A 21,816-nucleotide genomic window follows, 5' to 3' on the forward strand; every position below is an offset into this window, starting at 1 on the left:
TTCAGTTCTGGACACCAAATTACAGGAAGGATGTGAAGTCTTAGGAGAGGGTGAAGATGAGGTTACCAGGATGTTGCCTGATTAAAAGGTATGAGCTATAAGAAGAGGCTAGAAAAGCTTGGGTTGCTTTCTCTGGAGTGGCAGAGGCTGAGGGGAGACTTAAAGTCATAGAGATGTACAGCATGGAAACAGACCCTTCGGTCCAACCCGTCCATGCCGACCAGATATCCCAACCCAATCTAGTCCCACCTGCCAGCACCTGGCCCATATCCCTCCAAACCCTTCCTATTCATATACCCATCCAAATGCCTCTTAAGCGTTGCAATTGTACCAGCCTCCATCACATCCTCTGGCAGCTCATTCCATACACGTACCACCTCTGCGTGAAAAAGTTGCCCCTAAGTCTCTTTTATATCTTTCCCCTCTCACCCTAAATCTATGTCCTCTACTTCTGGACTCCCCGACTCCAGGGAAAAGACCTTGTCTATTTATCCTATCCATGCCCCTCATAAGGTCACCCCTCAGCCTCCGATGCTCCAGGGAAAACAGCCGCAGCCAGTTCAGCCTCTCCCTATAGCTCAGATCCTCCAACCCTGGCAACATCCTTGTAAATCTTTTCTGAACCCTTGCAAGTTTCACAACATCTTTCCAATAGGAAGGAGACCAGAATTGCAAGCAATATTCCAACAGTGGCCTAACCAATGTCCTGTCCAGCCGCAAAATGACCTCCCAACTCTTATACTCAATACTCTCACCAATAAAGGAAAGCATACCAAACACCTTCTGCACTATCCTATCTACCTGTGACTCCACTTTCAAGGAGCTATGAACCTGCACTCCAAGGTCTCTTTGTTCAGGACCTTACCATTAAGTGTATAAGTCCTGCTAAGATTTGCTTTCCCAAAATGCAGCACCTCACATTTATCTGAATTAAACTCCATCTGCCACTTCTCAGCCCATTGGCCCAACAATTATGAGATGCATTGATAGGGTTGACGGTCAGAATAATTTTCCCAGAGTTGAAATGTCTAAAACGAGGGAGCATGCATTTAAGGTGAGAAGGGGAAACTTCAAAGGAGATGCGAGGATCAAGTTTTATTTACACTGTAGGAGTGGTAGGAGTCTGAAACGCACTGCCAGGGATGGTGGTGGAGGCAAATATGGCAGAGGCATTTAAGGGACTTTTAGATAAGCACATGGATACACAAGGAATGGAGGGATATGGACAAAGGGCTGGCTGAAGGAATTTGTTTAATTTGGAATCATGTTTGGCACAACATCAGGGGCTGAAAGGCCCCTTCTTATGCTGCACTGTTCTGTGTTCTACGTTCGAGAACACTAGGCAGCTGGCTAGCACACTCTGTCACTTGCTCTGCCACAAACCATGTGCAAGAAAAATCTAACTTCTAGCTTCTTTATGTCATGGTCAACATCGTATAAGGCATAAAGAGCATTTAGAAACAGGGTCTTTGAATGGTAAGAAAAATAATGTTTTAAGTAAAGAATTATTTTATGGCAATTTTGCTGATTAACAGATATTGGTCAATGGAAGTTTATTTTTCATTTCACCTTTGGTCAAAGAAATACTGTCACATGCCACACATAAGCTGGAGTGCTAGCTAACATTGCCTCTAACTCTAAATTAGAACAAATTATTTTTTGTACTTTGTAGCAACAGTTGTACCTGCATCTTGATTCTATTACCAGAAGTCACTATAAATACAGCATATGCACCTTTGTTCATGACTTGCTATTGTTTATCTATTCTTGACGTCTATTTAGATAAGGTTGTCACTTCATGGACGATTCTGTGGAAACCTCTCCTGCTACATCTTTTAAAAGTACCTCTAATTGATTTTCCTTCATTTTCAATAATACAGCGATCACTATGGCTGAATATATCAGTTGCTGAGCTGACTGATATGGTGAACAACCGTTTTTCTCAGCTCAGTATGCAGACACTGAACCTGGTGTGTAGGCCACAAGCTATATATTTGCTGCAAGATGAGGAGATAGATCAGCTATTGTGACATTTTTTTCTTGCATGCATGGCATACTTTATCATTGAAAATTTAGAGCTCACAACACTGGTATGAAGCCCAATTTGAGACTTCTTTACACGCACAGCAAGGGAACATTCTTATGGAACAGTGTAAAGATGTTAGCTTTTCCACATTTGTTTAATAGTACAAGAATGCTACACTTAATATGTTGGAGGTGATATTATTTAACAATACTAATATTTGCACAGCTAGTGCTGCTGGCTCCCAAATAGATTTTTGAAACAATACCATACTATAGCCATGACTCCATATAAACTTAGCCCAGAGTTTACATGAGAAGAAAAAGCTAAAATAGGAAACAAACTAAATGCATGAGAAATGTTAAAAGCAATCAATTAGCATCAAAGTTTGTGATGAAGAGAACTGTCACTGCTAAGTAATGGGAACTTTGATTAACAATACTTATGGTTGGGATTACATCATCATACTGCTGAGGATAACAGAAAAGAATTCTCAGGCTGGTATGACAGACTCCTGCATGGAATCCCTGCTCTCTCCTCTAAACAAATTACACTTGGAAAATATAATGGCACATTTTTAAAAAGCTTCCAAGAAAAGACTTCACAACAATTCTATTTATGAGATAGATGGCCAAGTATGCATGCTACCAAATGTTAAACGTGAGCAGGTTCCAAATATTCAAAGAGTCCATGGCCAAATGTTTGTACTAAGTGGATGTAGTTGTTTGATTGAGCTGCTACTCCATCAGGGAATAAATTCAACCTGCAATTCACATTGATGCTATTGGGGCACACATATGTCTTCAAAGAGCTTTATGTATAACCTGACTGGACAATGAGCTTGTATGATAACCAAATAACGAACAGAGTGGGTTGGTAGGTTAGCCACACAGTTACGGTCTTGCACTGTTTCAATAGATTTCAGCCCAGAAGTGCTGGCCCTGCTTGTTTCACTCCTGCATCTTATTACATCCGACAGTCATTTGTCAGAAGGCTTCAATGCCAGCACTCTAAAGATAAATACCAACATGTGCTTTGGTGTTGTTAAGTAACCCCATGCCTTGAGGGGTTTCATGCACACACAATCTCTCAGTGACACTGCACAATGTTCTTGAGACAGCTTTAACAAGAAAAAGACAGTCACCCACTTCCAGCTGGCATCCACCTTTGTCAAGAAAATCTGAAATGGGAGGGGGTTCCTTTTCTAGATTCATCCCAAGTAATTCCATAACACAGACTTCTGTGCTCTTTAGGCTGTTCCCGGGATGCCCACAGAGAAAAAGATCAGTGCTGCTGGAGGATCATTAGCTTGCTGAAAGATGCTCATTAGTTTGACAGAAACTTGCTGATTTTCAACCTGCCCTACTGCCAGGTGTTGTAATAGAGGACTGCATGCTGAAGGATACAGTAAAGCATGGAGAAGGCACACAGACTCAATAGGTAAAGACCAAAATAGGTAAAGGACAACTGACCATTGCATTTAAAGGGATTGGAATTTGTGTAAACTCCTTCAGGATGATTGCACCAAAGCGCTTTTGATGTGAAACATAATTTATAAATTTCACCTGGGACTATAAATGCAATCAGGTATATCTGAGTGCCATGTATTGTGTTGTAAAGATTAAACTATTGCATTTTGTGCAATGTCAAATTTGCGCTCTTTATATATTGTACCTTTACTAACTTTTTGAATAAATTATAGCTTAGAAAACATCTGATGATGTCTTTATGTGTTTACAATCAATAGCGTTGAAAAATAAGTAGATCTCATTATTTTCAAACTGCTAGACAAAATGGCAAGTCATTATTTTCTAAGCATCTCTGTTTTATGTGTAAAAGCAAATAAAACAGTACTTACTGGAAAAACAATGCTCTTTATGAACAAAAACAGAAATTGCTAGAAAAGCTCAGCAGGTCTGGCAGCATCTGTGGAAAGAAATCACAGTTACCTTCTCGGGCAAAGTGAACTTTCTTCAGAACAGTACTCTGATTTCTCTCCACAGATGCTGCCAGACTTGCTGAGCTTTTCCAGTAATTTCTATTTTTGTTTCTGATTTCCTGCATCTGCAGTTCTTTTGCCCTTTACGAATGCAGGTTCACAAAAGTTTGTCTCATAAGTCTAATATTTGGCAATTTAATGAAGTGATGCCTGATGCCTGTAGTAAAATGTACAGTTCAGAATTAATGTCGCGGATCATCCGCACGGTTCCAACATGCATCTTTCAGGGTACATCTGGTTTCCGACTTAGAAAGAAGGCTAAGGACAATTAGCAATTAGCAACGACATGCATTGCTTTTGATAGCAATGCTTACACATTAGATAATTAAACGTGGAAATATAACACTGCCAAAAAAAATTACAGGGCTCTCACAGTCCTCTGGTATTTCATTTATAAGGATTGTGTTACTGGAAATCATTTACATTTTGCAGCTTCTGAATAAATAAAACGTCACATTAACTTGGTTTGGCATACTCACAGAATTGAGAGATAGGCACATCTGGTAGCTGTGCACTTCCTCCCTTGGCATTCAGCTTCTGGACCTGAGATGGAGGGACAGGTTTGTAGGATTGGCCTGTAGCTCTGTACATAGCTTGAACCCACAACACTCGATCTTGTTCGTCATCACTTGCAAACACAACTGTGTCACCTTCTTTAACTGCGTTGAAGAATGCCCGGCCACCATCCAGACCTATGAGTGAATAAGCAAGATCAAGTTATAGTTTCCTTTCTCATGCTCGCCTCTTGTTTAACAAGTCAACTCTTCCTCACGAATCAACTTCCTTCCTGAAACTTGAAACTTCTCTTGGCTTTCCTTGATACTGATTCCTTTAGACCTAGGATCTGGTCTGTAACCCTTCCCAATTCTAGAACATTTTGTAATGCATTATCCAAAAAGCTGAACGTAGCACTTCAAGTATAATCAGACTTGTACTTTGTCAAGACTTGACCCAAAACCTGTATACATGTATTTGGATAGACACCTTACTATTCCGCTTGAATTGTTGAATTGTATCTTGGACTTGCTCTGACTTTGAGAGTGCACCCAAAATTTCTCCACATAATTATACCTACGCCTCCACACACATCCCACGCAGAAGTTTGCTCTCCTTCAATTTAATTAATTGAATATTTATGATTACTTTTGAGAAACGGATAAACATTTTCAGTCCTTAAATGTTGCAAAAAATCTTAGCAACATAATTTGTGCAGGATAGGTCTTTTTATATATCAGCCGGAGTGCTTTTCACGGATAAGCAGTGAGGATTTGGTGGGGTAAAGCTTGACACTGAAAATCTTTATTTTTCACAGAATCACACAGCAAAGAAAGGAACTGTTCAATCAATTGAGACAGCTAGGCCACCAGTGTAACCCACTTGTGGCTCTGCTGTGTTGGCTTTTGAAACAGTTGAAAACAAAAAGGACGTACTTCACTTGAAACACCACAAGACACACGTTAGTTACATTGATTTATTGTGATGTGCAGGACGGAACCAATCCAAAATCAGGAACACCACACAAAATGTGCTGCGGAGAGCAAATATATACATTTTGACACAGAAATTGCAGACTTCGACTGCAATCTACATTCTTCTTACACCAAAAAATAAAATCACATTAGAAAGTCAACTCTTCAATATATTCCACCCTTTCTGCTATCTGATTAAAACATTCTGATCTGTGAGCACAAAACAATCAATTGTTTTCTCTCTGACAGTATACTACCTGGCTGGTGCTCTGTGTAGTCCACTGTGTATCCTTCCAGTTGCATTAATTCCTGAGGTTCAGATTTCTTTTCTCTGTAACTACACATAGCAAATGTGTATTGGCTAACCTGAAACAACAGGCATGATCGAGTTAGCTGGGTGGGCATATTTAACTGGAGCCCCAGGTAACTGCAGTTAAGTACAATGCAAAACTTGCCATACACAAATACACCTCCTTGGAATAAATATGTTTATGTCATTTATACCCATCATCCCAAGGCAAAATAAGAAGAAATGAAAAATGAACTCGAATAGATCACTCACTAACCTGAACCAGGACGAAATAGCGCTTCTTCCATCTCTTCCAAACCTTCTGCCCAAGTGCATACAGGTATCTGTAGCCAAGAAACAAGATTTCAGACAACAAGTAGGCAACAACAATATCCAGCACGGCATACATTCAGAAGTTTTTCAGGAAGGGAAACAAGAGATGGTTTTCAATAAGCCAAGTATGTTCAGGGTGTGGGGTGTATGGAGATGGGAGCACGTAGTGATGTGTGCAGGCGTGTGTAGGAGAATGGCAGGTGTCAGATGAGTAGGAGTGTGTTGTGATGTGTGGGGGAGTGTGTAGATTAGAGATGCTGCTGAGTGTGTGTAGATGTGGTCAAGTCTGGGGGAATGGGGTACATGTAGATAGAGATATGCCTGTGTGTGGGATGCAGGTGGAGGTGTGTGTGTGCGTGTGTGTGTGTGTGTGTGTGTGTGTGTGTGTGTGATGCGTGTGTGTGTGTGTGTGTGTGTGTGTGATGCGTGTGTGTGTGAGATGCGTGTGTGTGTGATGCGTGTGTGTGTGATGCGTGTGTGTGTGTGTGTGATGATTGTGTGTGATGCGTGTGTGTGTGTGTGATGCGTGTGTGTGTGATGCGTGTGTGTGCGTGATGCGTGTGTGTGCGTGATGCGTGTGCGTGTGATGCGTGTGATCAATGAAACAGGCTGCATTGTCCTGAATAGTGTCACAGTATTCCATCACACTCCTGACTTATGTCTTGTAGATGGTGGACAGGGGTACCTGGAGGTAGGTTCCTCACTACCGAATTCCTAGCCTCTAACCTGTCGATCAATATCTGATCATTAGCAATTCCTGGGATATTGACACTGAGTGATTCAGTGAGGCTATTTATTATCAAGGGGTGATGGTTCCATTCTCTGTTGTTTAATATTATTGTTTCATTGATCACACGCACGCACACTCACCACGCACACGCATCACACACACACACACACGCATCACACACACACGCATCACACACACACACACACCTCCACCTGCATCCCACACACAGGTGTGGTGTGAATCTTACTTGGCATTTATTAGCTGAGGCTTGAACGTTATACAGGTCTTGCTGCATATCAACAATGGCTGCCTCAGTATGAGGAATTGAGAGAGATGCTATATTTAGCAAACATCCCCACTTCTAATTTTAAAATGGAGAGGTCATTGATGAAACAACTGAAAATGACTGAGCCTAGGAAACTTCCTTGGGGAACTTCTGTACTGATATCCTAGTGCTGAGATGACTGATCGCCAATAACTACAATGAACTTCTCGTCTGCTAATGTATGACTCCAAACCGTGGACAGACCTTTCCTTGACTCCACTGATTTTAGTTTTAGATTCAGAGGTCATAGAGTCCTACAGCATGGAGACAGACTCTTTGGCCCAAACTGGTCCATGCTGACCAAAATGTTTGTCCATGGCAACCCAATTTAACTGCACTTGGCCGGTATCGTTCTAAACCTTTCCTCTCCACATACTTGTCCAAATGCTTTTTAAATGCAGTTAAAGTGCTCAACTACTACTGCTGGCAGCTCATTCCATATGTGTACCACCCTCTGTGTAAAACACCTACCCCTCACGTTTCCTTTTATTCTTACCCCTCTAATCTTAAACTGATGCCCTTGCATCCTTGATTACCCAATCCTGGGAAAAAGACTGAATACATTCACCATATTTATGCCTCTCATGGCCTTATACACTTCTATAAAGGTACTCCTACACTCTGAACAAAAACGTTGTGGCTTGTCTAACCTCTCCCTATAACTTTTGATAGGGCTTCTTGATGCCAAACTCAATCAAATACAGTTGGTTCTACTATAACACGTGTTCCTTCAAATTGGCTTTAACGAGATTGAAGAATTTAGACCGTTATTTGTCAAACACAAACTTTCCTTCCCTGTATTGGCTATAATGTGATTCCGGCCCCATTAGTTTAAAAGGTGCTGCTATTGAGTGATTTTCTTATAACGTGAGATCGCACGAGAATGGAACTATCATATTATGTCAGAACCGATGTAATGCTTTGAAGTGAAGGGCAGGGACTCAATCCTCTTTAATTTAGCTCTTGTCCACGCTTGGACCAAGGTTAATCATGTGACTCCTGGGAGCCATTTTGTAAGACTGTGTAGATGCATTTTGAAGCCATATTCACTTTTTCTACAAAATAGATAATAATATTAAAACTACATATATGTGACAATAGTACTAAGAATAATGTAAGTAGGACAAACATAGAATGCCATGTTTATAGCATTTTTGATTCAAAAAGACTTGGCAGGGTGACCAACAAAGCAGTGAAATCCAATGTCCACACCAAGCAAAATATCAACAACATTTTCCACAGGCACTGTCACATCTCCCTTGCAATGTGTATGGGTTAGCATAGTTAAGAATTTTAAGCCAGCATTTTACAAAGAAATTGTGTTCTCCTATTCAATATCACTTTAAACTTAACTCATAGACATTTGTCTGCTCCTATTAGTCTACCTCCTTACACAAGTCCAAACCGACAGTTCAGTCTGTGGATAATTACGCGACTGATCTGATATCAATCATTCCAATAATACATTATCATTCTGGCTAGATTTTAGTCCACTCCCAACCAGGATTGAATAGCAGCCCTCTCAGTAAGACACATTGACTCGGCTGACATGTGATATCTACCAGTGTTTGAATGTATTCACGGAATTGGGAAAGACAAGTCTTGTCAGAAAGACTTTCGGTTTTATGAAAAGCAATGTTACATGCAAAATCTGAGATTTTAAAAAATACATAAATATTGGTTAATGAGCTGCGTAAATGAGACAACTGTACAGTCAGATGGAGATGTACAAAGAGATAAATCAGATTACCATAAAATCAGCATGTGTGGAAAAATACAGAATGGTTATTTTTTTTTCTTCACTTTAAACTGGATTATATTTGTTCTGGAAAGTAGCCAAGTAAAGATGTTACTTGCTCCAGTAATTCTGCTAATCATCTGGAGTTGCAGATCATGGACGACAGTCATTACATAAATGAATCTTGACATTCTGTCACATAATATGACCATCTTTTGTTTTCCCCTTATATATATATTGGACATATAAATATTGGGTGCCATGCCTCAAGGTTACTTTGCATAACATTGCTTTTAAAGCTCTTGAAGAGTTGATCATTCTGGTTGCCAGAAGAACCAGATATCTCCCCAGAACTCTCTCATAGAGAGGAGGCATAACAGCCTCATTAAACAGGTGTACTTCACAAAATGCTGTATTACAGCTACCCTTTGTTTATCAATCCCTATTAAGGCAGCTGGTCTCAGATGTCCAAATGGCAGTCTACCTTAAACCTGTAATCTGCTTATTTAGCACAGGATTAGCTAACAAAGAAATTAACACACAGTCAGAAAGCTGGGTTCAACATGGTTCTCAGTGTTACAGCACCAGGATTAACAAATTTACTATCAACATCACAAGATAATCCTAGAGATCACATTCCGCCTCACATTTTTACACTAACCAAGGGGAGCTTTACTGGAATCACTCAGGCCACTGCAACATGATGGAAATGCAAACTATAGCAAAATCACAAAGATTACAGATGAGAGAGATACCACAAGTGGCAGCTTTGTTCGTACTTAAATAAAATGTTCCTTTGCTGTAAAAATTTGCAATTTATAGTTGAAGGTCTTCTAAAGTAATACAAATCAAGTTAAAGGAAGAAGAAAATTTTTCAGCAAAGTGGACTCGGAGAATATGTTATGTATGTAATAATTTGTGTAGGCTTTGGTTTAAAATCCTAGAGATTAGAAAAATTGAACTAGAAGCACACATTTTGTTTTATTCATTCATGGGATGTTGTCATCACTGGCTGGATCAGCATTTATTGTTCATCTCTAATTGCAATTGAAAAAGTGGTGGTGAGCTGCCTTCTTGAACTGCTGCAGTCTATTTGCTGTAACTGGACCCACAATGTCATTAGGGAAGGAGTTCCAAGATTTTGACCAAGCGATAGTGAAGCAATGGTGATGTATTTCTAAGTCAGGTTGGTCAGTGGCTTGAAGAGAAACTTGCAGGTGGTGGTGTTCACATGGATCTGCTGCCCTATCTCTCTGGATGGAAGTAGTTGTGGGTTTGGAAGGTACTGCTGAGCGGACCTTAGTGCACTTCTGTAGTGCATCACATTGCTGCTATTATCATGGTGGAGGACACAAATGCCAATAAGGTGCCAATCAAACAGACAGCTTTGCAAAAATTCACAGAGGGGCAGCCTGTGTGTACCATCATCAAGATTCACGGCAACAACTCAACAAGGCTCCTTCAGTGGCTCCTTTTGGACCAGCAACCTCTATCATCTCCAAGAGTAAGGGGAACAGATGGACAGGACCAACACCACATCTAACTCTGCATTAAGCCACTCACATTCCTACTTGAAAACATAAAGCCATCCTTCAATATCATTGGGTCAAAGTCCTGGAACTCCCTTTCTGATAGCATTGTTGGTGAACCTACACCCTATAGGTTCAAGAACACAGTAAACCAACACAATTCTCAAGGGCAATTAACTATGGAAAAGAAATGCCTGCTAGCGGCACCACAACCTGTCAGTTAAGTAAAACAATAGCACTCTTCAACATTCACCCCTTCAGGATGATTATCAATCCAACCCTCCAATGAGGATTCACTCCTAGTTACACTCTTATTGCGCTCATTCCTGGCACCAACTTAAGTTTCTCTCTAACTGCTCACAAGGTTACCACCATTAGCCCCTCCTTCCCTGCCTCTGCAGGCAAATGCTGGTGGGGAATTGGAGTTCAATCTTCCATTGGATATTTCTCTGTGTCACTCTCCAGATCTAGCCATTGAATAATATTGGTAGTCTGTGAGGCAGCAATGGCAAGGGACCAGATTATGAGGACGAAGTGAAGGTTTGTTGAAATGTCTCATTCTCCCTCTGGTTCCTCTCCCTTCATGACATACTCATCGCAGGATTCTCTCTTGGCTGAGGCCAAAGGCTTTCCCACTCCCTTTGAGTTCTGGTGGCCAAAGCATTCTGGTGGTGCAGTGTGACTGCAACACTGACGCGATTTCCTCTGCTTCATAGGCAGGCTGCCGTTTGGTGCTGGGAATCCTGCCAGTAGATTCACAGAATAGAATTATAAACACGGAAAAGGCCCTTTGGCCCATCCAGTATATACTGCCAAAAATAAACTATCACCGACCACTCGACTCTCGTTCCCGCACTAGGCAATTGTTCATCCAAGTACTTCTTAAAGATTGTGAGGCTTCCTGCTTCAACAATTGCAATCTAAACTCCCCCAACCCCACCCCATCTTCTTGCTGAAAAAGCTCTTCCTCAAGGCCCCCTAAACACCTGCCTTTCACTTATGCCTCCTTGTTATTGACCCTTCAGCTAAGGGGAACAGCAGCTTTCTATTCACCCTGTCCATGGTCCTCGTAGTTACATACTCCTCTATCAGGTTCCCCTTCAACCTTCTTTGCACAGCAGAAAAGAACCTGAGCCTATCCAGCCTCTCTCTCCTCGGCTGAAATACTCTTCCCAGGCAACATCCTGGGCAACCTCCTCTATACCCGCTTCCAGTGCAATCACATCCTTCCTATAGAACTGCACACAGTATTCCAGCTGTGGCATAACCAAAGTTCCATGCAACTTCAACATGATCTTTCTGTTCGCATAATCTATGCCATGATTGATAAATGCAAGTGTCACTAAATGCTCTCCTAACAACCCTATTAACCTGTCCTGCCACCTCGGGGACCTGTGGACAAGCAACCCAAGATCCCTTTGTTCCTATGAGCTTCCTAACGACTTGCCATTCATGGAGGATTCCTTTGCCCTGTTCCTTCTTCCAGCCCACCCTACATTACCTGATGGTTGTAGCGATTGCAGGAGGTGAAAGGGAGAGCAAGTCACTTCCTTCCTCACCACAACTCCTCTGAAAGGAAGCAAATGCACCATTGGTCTCTCTCTCTCTCTTTCTCTCTCTCTCCCCCTCCGAATATTTAATGGAATGTATTACTATCCACACCTTGACAAAATAAAACAGAGATTCTATACACCTTAAAATAATTTTGCAAATAAAATTCAAATCCTAAAATGTGTCAGCTGTGACTTAATTTGTCCCCCTCAGCTCTCTGTCTGATGAAATGCTGCACTGTCAGAGATGCCATCTTTTGGAAGGGGACATTAAAACAGAGGCCATGACCCACAAGTACAAAAGATCTCACTTATCAATTGAAGAAGAATAGGGGTTATTCTCGATGGTCTCCTAATCAACATTGATCTTTCAACCAATGTCATTTAAACATAATTGTCTAGCATTAAACATTTGCAGGGCCTGTCGCATTTACTACTGATATCAGTCACCATTACAAAGTGACCGCATTCTGGATCAGTGGTGCTGGAAGAGCACAGCAATTCAGGCAGCATCCGAGGACAGGCTTTTGCCCAAAACTTCGATTTTGCCTGTCCTCGGATGCTGCCTGAATTGCTGTGCTCTTCCAGCACCACTGATCCAGAATCTGGTTTCCAGCATCTGCAGTCATTGTTTTTACCTCTACAAAGTGACCGCAGTCCACCACTGACCATGCTTTAACACCGAAGGGGGTTTAAGACATTTGGAGACAGTGTAATGAGATTCAGAAATGTTCTGAGGAAGGGTCACTCAAAACGAAACGTCAACTCTGATTTCTCTCCGCATGTGCTGCCAGACCTGCTGAGCTCGTCCAGGTATTTCTGTTCTCATTTCTGAATCACAGCGCATACAGTTCTTTCGGCTTTTATTCAGAAATGTAATCTCTTTTCTACTTTCCCCATTTAAATGAAGTAGGTTGGAGAGTTCTGCCTTTTTTTGAGCCCCATGGTTTGGGAACCATTACAGAAGGCTGATCTCAGACAGACCAATCAACATTGAGATGGGCTATGGCGAAATTCATGGGAAAAAAATTATTATTGTTGGAAGCACGAAATACATTTTTTTCCATTAGTAGTTAAATGAATGCATTGCAAAGAAGAGAATGTGGTTTTCCTTGCAGATCTATATGGGAGCTGGCCTTTTCTTCCTCAGAAATGCACCAATCTAGCTTGAATTACGAGCTCATTGTTTGTACAAAGTTTCAGATGTTCAAATAATGAAAGACAAACATGCTGAAAATCAATATATAGGGAAATCAATACACATAGCTACTTCTCTCTGTAAGAGCTTCTTCTTATAAAGAAAATACCATGTCAAGGTCCAAAGAGCAATTTATGCAGTCTGAGAAATCTAGGACATTCTGATCAAGTTCAGTTAACAGCTGGCAAAAGTAATCATCCACTTGTGAAAATGATTTTCAGTTCATTCTCAAACACCTTTCAGACTCTCATGATCCCATTTAGCTGATAACAATACAGGATGGCTCTGGGCATCGCAGCATTCAGTGTTCGAGCCAATGGGAACCAAACACCCAGAGGCACTCTCAGTCCTCAGTGCACAGCCTGTGAAAGGAGCTGTCCGAATACTACATTCCTTCTTTTATTTTGCTACTGCAAAAGTAAGTCATTTTCATCTTCATGCAGCAGTAGATGGAAATAAAAAAAAAAACAGCGCGACAAAATAATGTCTAAACATTAACACAACCAGGAGACTGAGTGAATAATCCTCAAAATAATTGAGTTATCATCCAATATTCAGAAAAGGCCTTGAGGAAGAGCTTTTTCAACAAGAAGGTGGGGTGGGGGTGGGGGAGTTTAAATTGCAATAGTTGCAACCGCCTTCTACAGTAAACTCGAGCATTCAGTGTGCACATCAACTGTTAAATAATCACCTCAATTATTTTTTAAACAAGTTTCAACCAAAATCTATATATACACAATTGTATTCAATGGCCAAGCTTTACTTGTTACTTGCAGAATAAAACATTGCAGGTAAAAATCTCCTGACTCCATCCACTTCTTGTGTCAATAAGTCTCTCTTTATGTGCGCTTTTGTTTTGAATATCACCATCTGATTAACTAATGAAAACAACTAAATACTCTCCACTAGGGCAGTGCAACAACAACAACAAAAAAAAGGGATAGTAGGAAAAAAAGAAGGGACTTAATTAAAATGGGGTTGAAGAGGGGAAATAGAGCACTTCAGCCCTTGTGGTGCTAACATTCTGTAAATACCATCTAATCAATACTCTCCAACTGCACACATTTAACTTCAACTGAAACAATTAGCAATTGAGAGTCACCATTTTAAAAAAAAATCAGCAAACTAACAGGGTGAAGATTTGGCACTGTTTTTCAATTAGATCTGCATCTGAGCTACAATGTAACCCAAATCGAAGTCCAATTTCTCTGCTGGCTTTATGAGTTGGAATCTAATATTTTGAGAAAATCTGGGTGAGAACGCTCAGTCCTGATATTAAGCATCATGAAGTGTTGTATTCTTCAAAACTAATTGTCAAAGGTGCAAACAAATCTGTTTAGACATAAATATTGTAGGAAAATGTCAAAAATCTCATAACAGCTTGGTGCTTTAAAGAGCCACTGAAGGTTGAGTTTTTTTTGTCAATTATAGGAGCCAAAGTTAGCATCCGCTAATGACAAATATCAAGTAACTCCAACTCAGGCTGAAGATATTCAAAGATCACTTAGGGTGTGTCCAAGTCAGGTTGATCAGGAGAATAAAGTAGGTTTTAATACAGTAAATCCTCATTTACAGTCACTCCGATTAATGTTGTTACACTTTAACATTGGGGCTAGTCACTGTCTATCACTGTCACATCGCTGTCTTATCCCCAACTTTATACAAAGACTAAATGACAAGCATTGTGGGGTCAACTCCAAACGTAGCCATGACTGGGTGGTGACACTCTCTCTCTCAGTTTTCTGAACTGGTGTACAGAAAAATAGAAGCCTCAGTGACCTTGGACCGGGACAGAGAAAGCGGAATGAATGAAGCAGGACTTCGAATACTGGAAACGGTGTGTGAGAGATTCAGGTGAAGCTGGCTATCTGCAATGCCACATTTATTCCATTTAACAATAAAGGAATTTAGCGATGTAAAGTATTTCAACTTACTGGGTATAATGCTTTTTCTCTGAAAAGGAACGTCCTGCAGAATGTAATGTGAGCTTTAACATTGATTCCTTTAGGAAACCAGGATTAACGTAAATGCTGCTTCACTTTAAGAATTTCAGGAAGGCAGCCACAACTTTAAGTGAGGACTTTGTGCATGTAAGAGTGCTCCACTGGACCCAAGAATTCAGTGATATTCACGCACATGACCAAAATATATTCACACACATGACCAAAATATATTCCTTTTGCCAGCTCTGACAATCCTTGCCTCAATAAACAGAAAGGTTCACCAAAATCAAAGCAAATTTCTCAAATAACTTCCATTATCTCAGGATATTATCAACATTATGATGAAGGTAACACCACAGCTAATTTGGCCATTGCAATATTTGACAAACACTCAAAGTAAACGTTTCAGTGACGTTGCTCAAGGGACAGATGTTCGGAGAAAGTAAGGACTTCAGATGCTGGAGATCAGAGCTTAAAAATGTGTTGCTGGAAAAGTGCAGCAGGTCAGGCAGCATCAAAGGAGCCTCCAAACAGACCCCACCACCAAGGATATATTTCCCTTCCCACCCCTATCAGCGTTCCGGAAAGACCACTCCCTCCGCGACTCCCTTGTCAGATCCACACCCCCCACCGACCCAACCTCCACTCCCGGCATCTTCCCCTGCAATTGCAAGAAATGCAAAACTTGCGCCCACACCTCCCCCCTCACTTCCCTCCAAGGCCCCAAGGGATCCTTCCATATCCGTCAGAAATTCACCTGTACCTCCACACACATCATTTACTGCATCTGCTTGCACCCAATGTGGCCTCCTATACATTGGGGAGACAGGCCGCCTACTTGCGGAACGTTTCAGAAAACACCTCTGGGACACCCGCACCAACCAACACAACCGCCCCGTGGCTGAACACTTTAACCCCCCCTCCCACTCCACCAAGGACATGCAGGTCCTTGGACTCCTCCATCGCCAGACCATAGCAACACGACGCCTGGAGGAAGAGTGCCTCATCTTCCGCCTATGAGCCCTCCAACCACAAGGGATTAATGCAGATTTCTCCAGCTTCCTCATTTTCCCTCCCCCCACCTTTTCTCAGTCCCAACCATCAGACTCAGCACCGCCTTCTTGACCTGCAATCTTCTTCCTGACCTCTTTGCCCCCACCCCCTCTCCGGCCTATCACCCTCACCTTAACCTCCTTCCACCTATCGTATTCCCAACGCTCCTCCCCCAAGTCCCTCCTCCCTACCTTTTATCTTAGCCTGCTTGGCACACCCTCCTCATTCCTGAAGAAGGGCTTATGCCTGAAACGTCGATTCTCCTTCTCCTTTGTGCTGCTTGACCTGCTGCGCTTTTACAGCAACACATTTTTAAGGGATAGATGTTAGTCAAGAACAGTAAATGGAACTCATCTGCCCAGCTTTAAAATGGCACCGTGACTTGTTTTAAACATACACCTGAGAAGCCTATTGGGACTCAGATATAATGTCTCCTCTAAAGGACAACACCTTGAATATAGCTTTCGTGCCAGCCTGCAATTTTGTACTCCAGTCCCTGGAGTGAAGATTGAACCCACAACTTTCTGACTCAGAAGGCATTAAAAAGAAAACAAACAAAAAAGGATAGTATATCCATAATATTGAGTCAACATTTGGACACAGGCTCTGCAGTTTAGCAATGGTTTGAAATCAGTTAGAGGCTGGTAAAGCAGGAAGGTATGCACTGAGAACTGATCAAATTCACCTCTCGCTGTGCCACATGCGGTGTCAATACCTGAAGCCACTTTTCTTGCGGCCCATTCAAAGGTTTCCCAGCCAGCTACAATGCCAACTCATCCTGTCACATGCATTCAAAATGAGTTCCAATCATCACATACTTTTAAGCGCCAGCACCATAAGAGCTAGCTCAGAAAATGGCACTGCTGCTTTCTGATTTGGAATTATCGGATGACTCTGATGATTACTGTCCTTCGTTTGGGCTGGTTAGTCCCAGAGCATAAAAGTGTGTTGCTGGAAAAGCACAGCAGGTCCGGCAGCATCCAAGGAGCAGGAGAGTTGACGTTTTGGAAGGGCTTATGCCGTAAACGACAACTCTCCTGCTCCTCAGATACTGCCTGACCTGCTGTGCTTTTCCAGCACCATACCTTTTGACTCTGATCCCCAGCATCTGCAGTCCTCACTTTCTCCTAGTCCCAGAGCACGACGAACATGAATTCAAAACACAGCTTACAAATTTGCCCAAGAATCCAAGGTGAGAGTCCCTCTGTCGAGAACTCAACCTGTTCTTTGATTTGTGCAAAGAAACGATTTCAGCACAAAGTGATGGATGGGTCTGCTGTACTCCCGAAAGCGCTCCCACCCTAGAGCTAAAGTGAAGCCTTGGATACAACTTCTCCATATTCAGGTACCAACTTAAAGAAAGGATAAAGAGCCATCTATTGACCAGTGGTTGTTACTACATAAAGATAATTCACTCCAATTGTTGCTGAACTAGCTAAAGAGGCAGCAAAGAATGCTGAAGGGGCAAACTGTTCTGATTAAGTGAAGTTGAACTAATAATGTCAGTTAATCTTTTATCTGAGCCATATTAGCTTGGCTCCCACTTTCAAGGTTCTATTTTGTATAGATAAGTTCAGCAAGTTCACATCTAAAATCATTTCTAACATTCTGTGTGAACTATATAGAGGACATTGTGGGTTTAACATTTTTTTTTTCCTGTTTTCCTTTTGATGCTTGTAAGAGATATGGAAAGAAGAACAAAGCATTAAAACTCCTTCTCCACTGTCTAATGCAAATAAAATGTCCATTCCTAAAAGTGACATTTAGATCAGGGCCACAGTTCATAAAAAAAAATCTTGTAATATTTGACGACTATGTACATTTTTCGATAAGCATTAATATAAGTCTGATAGATCTGATGTACTCAGATACATTAATAAATTAACCACATTTTACCCAAGGTGTCAAAAGATATTTTACCAGACTGTCAATCTCAATGGCTTAAGTACTAATCCTTTTGGCCTAATATATTCAAGTGGCACACAGGAAGTTAATGAATCCATTTCTATATTTAATCTAGCACCTTGTGGCATCAGCTAAGCTGCCAGACTTTGTCCCATTCTCACTGATCTGCATCAATTTTCTAATGAAGCAAAAAATGAGGTTATTAGTCTTTCTGTGGAGCAACGCTGCAGGCATCCACATCTGTCCTTGTATTTTTACCACCACTTTGATTGTTTTCTTTGCAACATCAGTATGTAGCTAGAACACAGTTATCAAATCTTAGCTTACAGTCCAATCTTATTTGTTTTCTCGATGAAACCTTTAATGCATTCAATGATTCATTGCTTATATCATTCCCTCATCCACCATTAGCAAACTGCCCCTCCCCTGCCCCATTCCCACCCCCAAATAATTCTGCAACTCACTCTTGCAAAGACCATTTGACTCCATGCGGATACGTGCTTTGGCCAAGACACCAGATGAACATATGGCAGACATGAGTTAGGTTGCTTCCAATGATATCCATGCGGACCCACATGGCGAAGGCAGCAGGGATTGCAGTTATATTTCTCTGACATCCACAAGGGGGAGCCAGACATCCATCTATGAGAGGAGCCGGAGGTGTCACCCCTTGGCTCAGACTCCAGCAAAATGCTACATGTTTTTTTCCCTACATGCTGGCACACCTGTTAAACCAAGATTATCAAAGATGATTGAATAATCTTTGTGGAAAAAAAACTCAGTACTACCTTTCTTCTTTTAATGTTATGTTGTGGGGAAAGAAGTGACATTCTTATATTGACACCCTCGACCCCGAAACACTGAATCAAAAAGGGGGGTCTTAAATATATAATCACCACTTTATTCAGACAATGACACAATCACTCTGACAGCCATTCATCAGCTGCAGATGAGTCCTCCACTGCAACAGCTTGTTGGCACCGTGATGCATGATCAATATATTTCATCTGCTCCCAGTACAGATTGCATGATCTGCTCAGAGTCCAAAGGGGATTGGAGACTGGAATGTTAGAAAACATCAGCTAATGCCCGCCCTGAAATGCCAGCTTTGAAAGGAATGGGCACTTCTGTTTCCCTGCAAGTATTCTCCTGTCGAAGACCGTGAAACAGGCAAATGTGGGATGATGGCTCTGTAAAGGAGATGTCCGAACTGGAAACAAGATTCCCAGTAGGAGCTGCCTCTCCTCTTCAGCATTCATTGGGAATGAGCAAGTTCTGTATGCAGTGCCACACAGAAGGATCTCTCATTTATATCATTCTTGGGGCTTTGGGTACAGTGTAGGTGAGGGCTCAGAGAAGTGGGAGTCTGTGCTGGCAGTATCAGGGAGCTCTCCCGGTAATTTAGTGCCTTACAATAGGGCACACCATATTGTGAGAACAAAGGATTAAGGTATCTTTATCGAGCTTAACATTCAGGACCATGAAATAATCAGTGCTTTTAAATATTCTGCTGAAAGTTTGAAACTGCTTTGATATTGGGATTGTCATTTTTTTTTTAAAACGTTCAATTTTTAACATTATTAATATTAATAACACATGAATGGAAATCCTTTTTTCTGTCTCAATCTCTCCTTCTAATTGAATGAATGTGATTCAGTTTGTCAGGATCGTTGATGATGTTGCCGTAAGTTCTGCCAATGGGACTCAATTATAGCACTGAGGTGCACAGGTTCGATCAGACACTCAGAAATAAAACCGTCCCAACATCGCAATTGTACAGTGGCGGGTTTTTTTCACTGCTGTGGGATACTTTGCAAACTATTGAGCATGCTAATTAAATCATACTCTGTACTTCAACATATGTTTCATTGAGACTGCAGGCTGAGATCAGTTGCCAAGTAAGTTTTGTGCAGGGTTTGTACTTTAGATGATATGAGCGGGATCTCTTTTATTTCTGCCTTGCCCTGCCTCACCATTAAGGGCAGTCAAACCTAAAGCATGGGGAGACTATGGTACATGGCACACTCATTAGGCTAGCAATCCTGAGGCTTTGGGAATATGAGTTCAAATCCCACCAAGGCAATTGGTGGAATTTCAATTCCATTTTATAAATATAAACCTGGAATCAAAATGAGCCTCACGAATGAGGACTATGATATCTATTCTTGATTAATGCATAAAACCCACCTGCTTCAATCATACCCTTTAGGGAAGGGAATCTGCCTTCATTATCTGGTCTGATCTACATGTGATATGAGATGACCCATAGGTTGACTCCTAACTGCAATGGCCTACCAAGCCTTTCAGTTCAAGGACAATTATGAATGGGTGACAAATGCTGGTCTTGCCAGTGATGCAGAGATGTGTCAGTGCAATTTGGATATGTTGAATGTGTAAGCAAATGCAGTACACTGTGGATAAATAGAAGATTATCCACTTTGGTAGTAAAATCAGGAAGGCCGATTATCTGAATGACTATAAATTGGGAAAGGGAGAGGTACTCAAAGACCTGGTGTCCTTGTGCATCAGTTGCTGAAAGTATGCAGGTGAAACAGGTGTTAAAGAAGGTAAATGGTCTGTTGGCCTTCATTGCAAAAGGATTTGAGTAAGGGAGCAGGGAAGTCTTGCTGCAATTATACAAGGCCTTGGTAAGACCACACCTGGTGTATTGCATGCAGTTCTCATCTCCTGATTCTTTGGATGATACCGCTAGGGGGTGGGGGTATGCAATGAAGTTTTACTAAACTGATTCCTGGGATGGCTGGACTGACATATGCAGATGGAGTGAGAGTAAGAGTGTGAAGATGACTATATTCACTGGCGTTCAGAAGGATGAGAAAGGGAATCTCATAGAAACCTATTAAATTCTAACAGGACTAGACCAGGGTAAACACAGGAAAGATATCCCCTATGACTGGGAGTCCACAACCAGGACTCACAGTCTATGGATACGCTGAAGGCCACTTGGGACTGAGATAAGGAAGTTCCTCACCTGGAGAGTGGTGAGCTTGTGAATGCTGCGAGCAGATGAGGCCAAAACATTGAACTTTTTCGAGGAATGCAATACAGTTCTTGGGGATCAAGGGGTATGGGAGAAAGCAGGAACAGGAGACTGAGTGAGATGATTAGCCATGAGCATATTGAAAGGCAAAACAGTCTCAAAGGGCGAGATGGCTGACTCCTGCTCCTGTTTTCTCAGTTTCTATGCTGCCCACACGCCATGAAAGGAACGAAGAGAACTGATGCAGTTTGATGTGCAATTTTGGACGACAGGTAGTAACATTCTCCCAGTTATCAAAGTCAATGCTGCTATACTTCAAGGAAAGTTTCAGAGTGTCTTCATATGTTTTCTTCAGTCCTCTCCTGGTAGTTTGGTCATTTGATAGTTCAAATAATGAGGACCTTATGATTGTACTCGTCCATGCGGACACAGGCTCCAGTCCATCACATTGGGCTTTTTAAGGGTTTTGCTTGAATGTTTCTGAACCTAGCTTTGGAAAGGATAATAGTGATTGTTCAATGGTGCTCTCATTGAATCTGGCAGGTACAACCTTATGTGGTGTGGATACACAGTCAAGGTCCAACTGTAGAACAGGAGAGCAGGGCAACTGTCCACAGACTAGGATGCATGTTGAATTGCAGAGGTCCTAGGTGTCAAACAATGGCTGCCACAGATTGTCAAAGACTGAGCTGATGCAGCTGATTCAGTGTTGGAGCTCTTCATCAGTGGTG

At 41.6% G+C, this 21,816-nt stretch overlaps 1 protein-coding gene across 13 annotated transcripts in view; it reads right to left on the reverse strand.

The window, feature by feature from the left end:
• cadps2 (Ca++-dependent secretion activator 2) overlaps positions 1-21,816 on the reverse strand; it is a 718,900-nt gene that overhangs the window by 268,675 nt on the left and 428,409 nt on the right. For all 13 annotated transcript variants that reach the window (XM_087997417.1, XM_087997409.1, XM_087997412.1 and 10 more), the window contains exons 9-11: positions 6,058-6,124; positions 5,749-5,857; positions 4,502-4,714 (exon numbers count right to left, since the gene is read on the reverse strand). In XM_087997417.1, the coding sequence (XP_087853543.1) occupies positions 4,502-4,714; positions 5,749-5,857; positions 6,058-6,124 (389 nt within the window). The remainder of the gene's footprint in view (positions 1-4,501; positions 4,715-5,748; positions 5,858-6,057; positions 6,125-21,816) is intronic.

The sequence above is a fragment of the Chiloscyllium plagiosum genome, unplaced genomic scaffold (genome assembly GCF_037043375.1).
Source record: "Chiloscyllium plagiosum isolate Xiang-an unplaced genomic scaffold, Cpla_swu_hap1 HiC_scaffold_19, whole genome shotgun sequence".
Taxonomy (NCBI): domain Eukaryota; kingdom Metazoa; phylum Chordata; class Chondrichthyes; order Orectolobiformes; family Hemiscylliidae; genus Chiloscyllium; species Chiloscyllium plagiosum.